At 39.3% G+C, this 1,907-nt stretch overlaps 1 protein-coding gene across 1 annotated transcript; it reads right to left on the bottom strand.

Annotated features, from left to right (window-relative positions):
• Nucleotides 1–104: 104 nt before the first annotated feature.
• LOC110448797 lies at nt 105–1,304 on the bottom strand. Its single transcript, XM_021495242.1, has 2 exons — nt 925–1,304; nt 105–686 (listed from the first exon to the last, which is right to left on the bottom strand). The coding sequence occupies exons 1-2, from the start codon at nt 1,193–1,195 to the stop codon at nt 484–486; spliced, it is 474 nt and encodes a 157-aa protein (XP_021350917.1). The 5' UTR covers nt 1,196–1,304; the 3' UTR covers nt 105–483.
• Between the last annotated feature and the right edge of the window lie 603 nt (nt 1,305–1,907).

Here is a 1,907-nt window from a genome sequence, read left to right as displayed (position 1 = left end):
GGACGATGGACGCTGCGGTATGGCATAAGCTCACCATGGTCCTTTAATTGGACCAGGTGAGCTAAAAAGGAAACAAAAATCAAATGGTATACCCGGTATTTTAATTCATCTTAACATATATGTATATGAACAAAATGCTCACAGCTTCAAGCTCTTTTGAAAAAGCCTGTTAATGCTTTTTGCTGTAACTTGTCACGACGACGGAGAGACTGCACCGGTACTTACCACGATCGCCAATTGAGCCCAGAGAAAAAAGTGTATATGGTTAATGTAAGCACTCGCCCTAGCAACACTGATGGAATCTACCTCCTCTCCCTCCACTTCCCCCCTCCTTGTACACATGTACACAACTTCAATATCGGACATCTCATTCGAGTTAATAACAGTCGATATTGACGAAATCCAACATGGTGACCTTGACCGTAGTAGCTTTGGTCTCAACTCAATATGTAGATTTTCATCGAAAACATAATTCATTGTAAATTACCTAGAAGTAAGAGGTAGAAGAGCTTGGGAATCAGCACCAGTTCGCAATACCCATAAAATCACAATAAGTGTGTTCGTACTAACGTGTTTTACTGTATTATCAATGTTATCAACACAGATAAACATTAGGACATGCTCACACAACACACCTCTTGTCTTGGCTCCTTCTCCAGTTCTGGGTCGCTTGGGTTCCGATGGTCCTGTAAGTCAACCGAATAAAACAAATTATATATATAGGGATTGAACGGTGTATGTTAATTTTCATGCCGGTTTGAGTGCAAATAGGTCACATTCATATTGCATGAAGCTTGCTACAGTGGAATGAGGCTTGATCAGTTTATGAGTATGTAGCAAAAATAAATAGAACGTTAAGATTTTAATTTCTGATCATAATTTCAGTAAGAGTAACAATATTATACGGATGAGATCCAGACAAACCTTCAGGCTGTAGCGCTTTTATTTGGATAGAAGTTTCCTCCACAATTTTAGCAGCCTGGGCATCAACATTCCCGACTGCACGATGGAGTTCATCATAAGAGCCATGAGCAATAGTTCCCTTACACATCAGACTCCGACATATTTGCCCAAAATGTTTAATGTCATCCCCATATAAATCTGGATGATCCAAAAAGGGACTTAACGCTACCAAAATACTCTGCCAGGTATCAACAACAGTTGGTCTGAATATTCTGCTTAGACGTAGGACCATGTCAGCATGCAGCTTCTTGATCTGCTTACTGTGAGCCGAGGAAGTCTAAAGAAATGACAAACAAGCAAAAGAGATAGTATTCAGTAGGTTGTTTTTAGTTATGGGTATGGGAAACAATAGGCCCAAAGAGCCTGTATTGCTCACCTGGATATCAATGTTAAATAATCATGACCAGACATTTTTATTTAAGTAACTGAAGTAGTATGGCCAATACTGGTAACATAGATATATATAAAACGAAAGGCCCAAAGAGCCTGTATTGCTCACCTGGATATTAATGTTTAACAAGCAAATCCGTCGAATTTATATCCCCCGCTTTCAGGACATATTGTAGGTAACATTATTGAGGTTAGGTTTAAACATGTGAGTATGGTGCTGTTGAGACATAATGTATAGCTTGAAACTTGAAGAAAAAAAAGCCTTATCTAATATTTGCTGGAGTTATTAAGCGGAAACTACAAATAATGACTCTGCCAAATGGAGTCCGATTAAAGTGGTTGTCAAACTTGGCCAAGCCCTTAATGCGTTGAAACCTGTTATTAAGTTTGAAGACAATCGGATACTATTTGCGAGAGTTAATGAACAGAAACAGAAGATAATTATGTTTTTCGTTACTCAAGGGGCTATAACTCCGCTAAATGGGGTCCACTGAAAGTAGTCATCGAACTTGGCCGAGCCCCCGTTTCGGTGAAAGCGGGGGATGTTTATTACA

The sequence above is a fragment of the Mizuhopecten yessoensis genome, unplaced genomic scaffold (assembly GCF_002113885.1).
Source record: "Mizuhopecten yessoensis strain PY_sf001 unplaced genomic scaffold, ASM211388v2 scaffold4305, whole genome shotgun sequence".
NCBI lineage: Eukaryota > Metazoa > Mollusca > Bivalvia > Pectinida > Pectinidae > Mizuhopecten > Mizuhopecten yessoensis.
The sequence above is the reverse complement of the archived record's forward strand: the minus strand, read 5'-3'. Positions and strand labels throughout refer to the sequence as shown.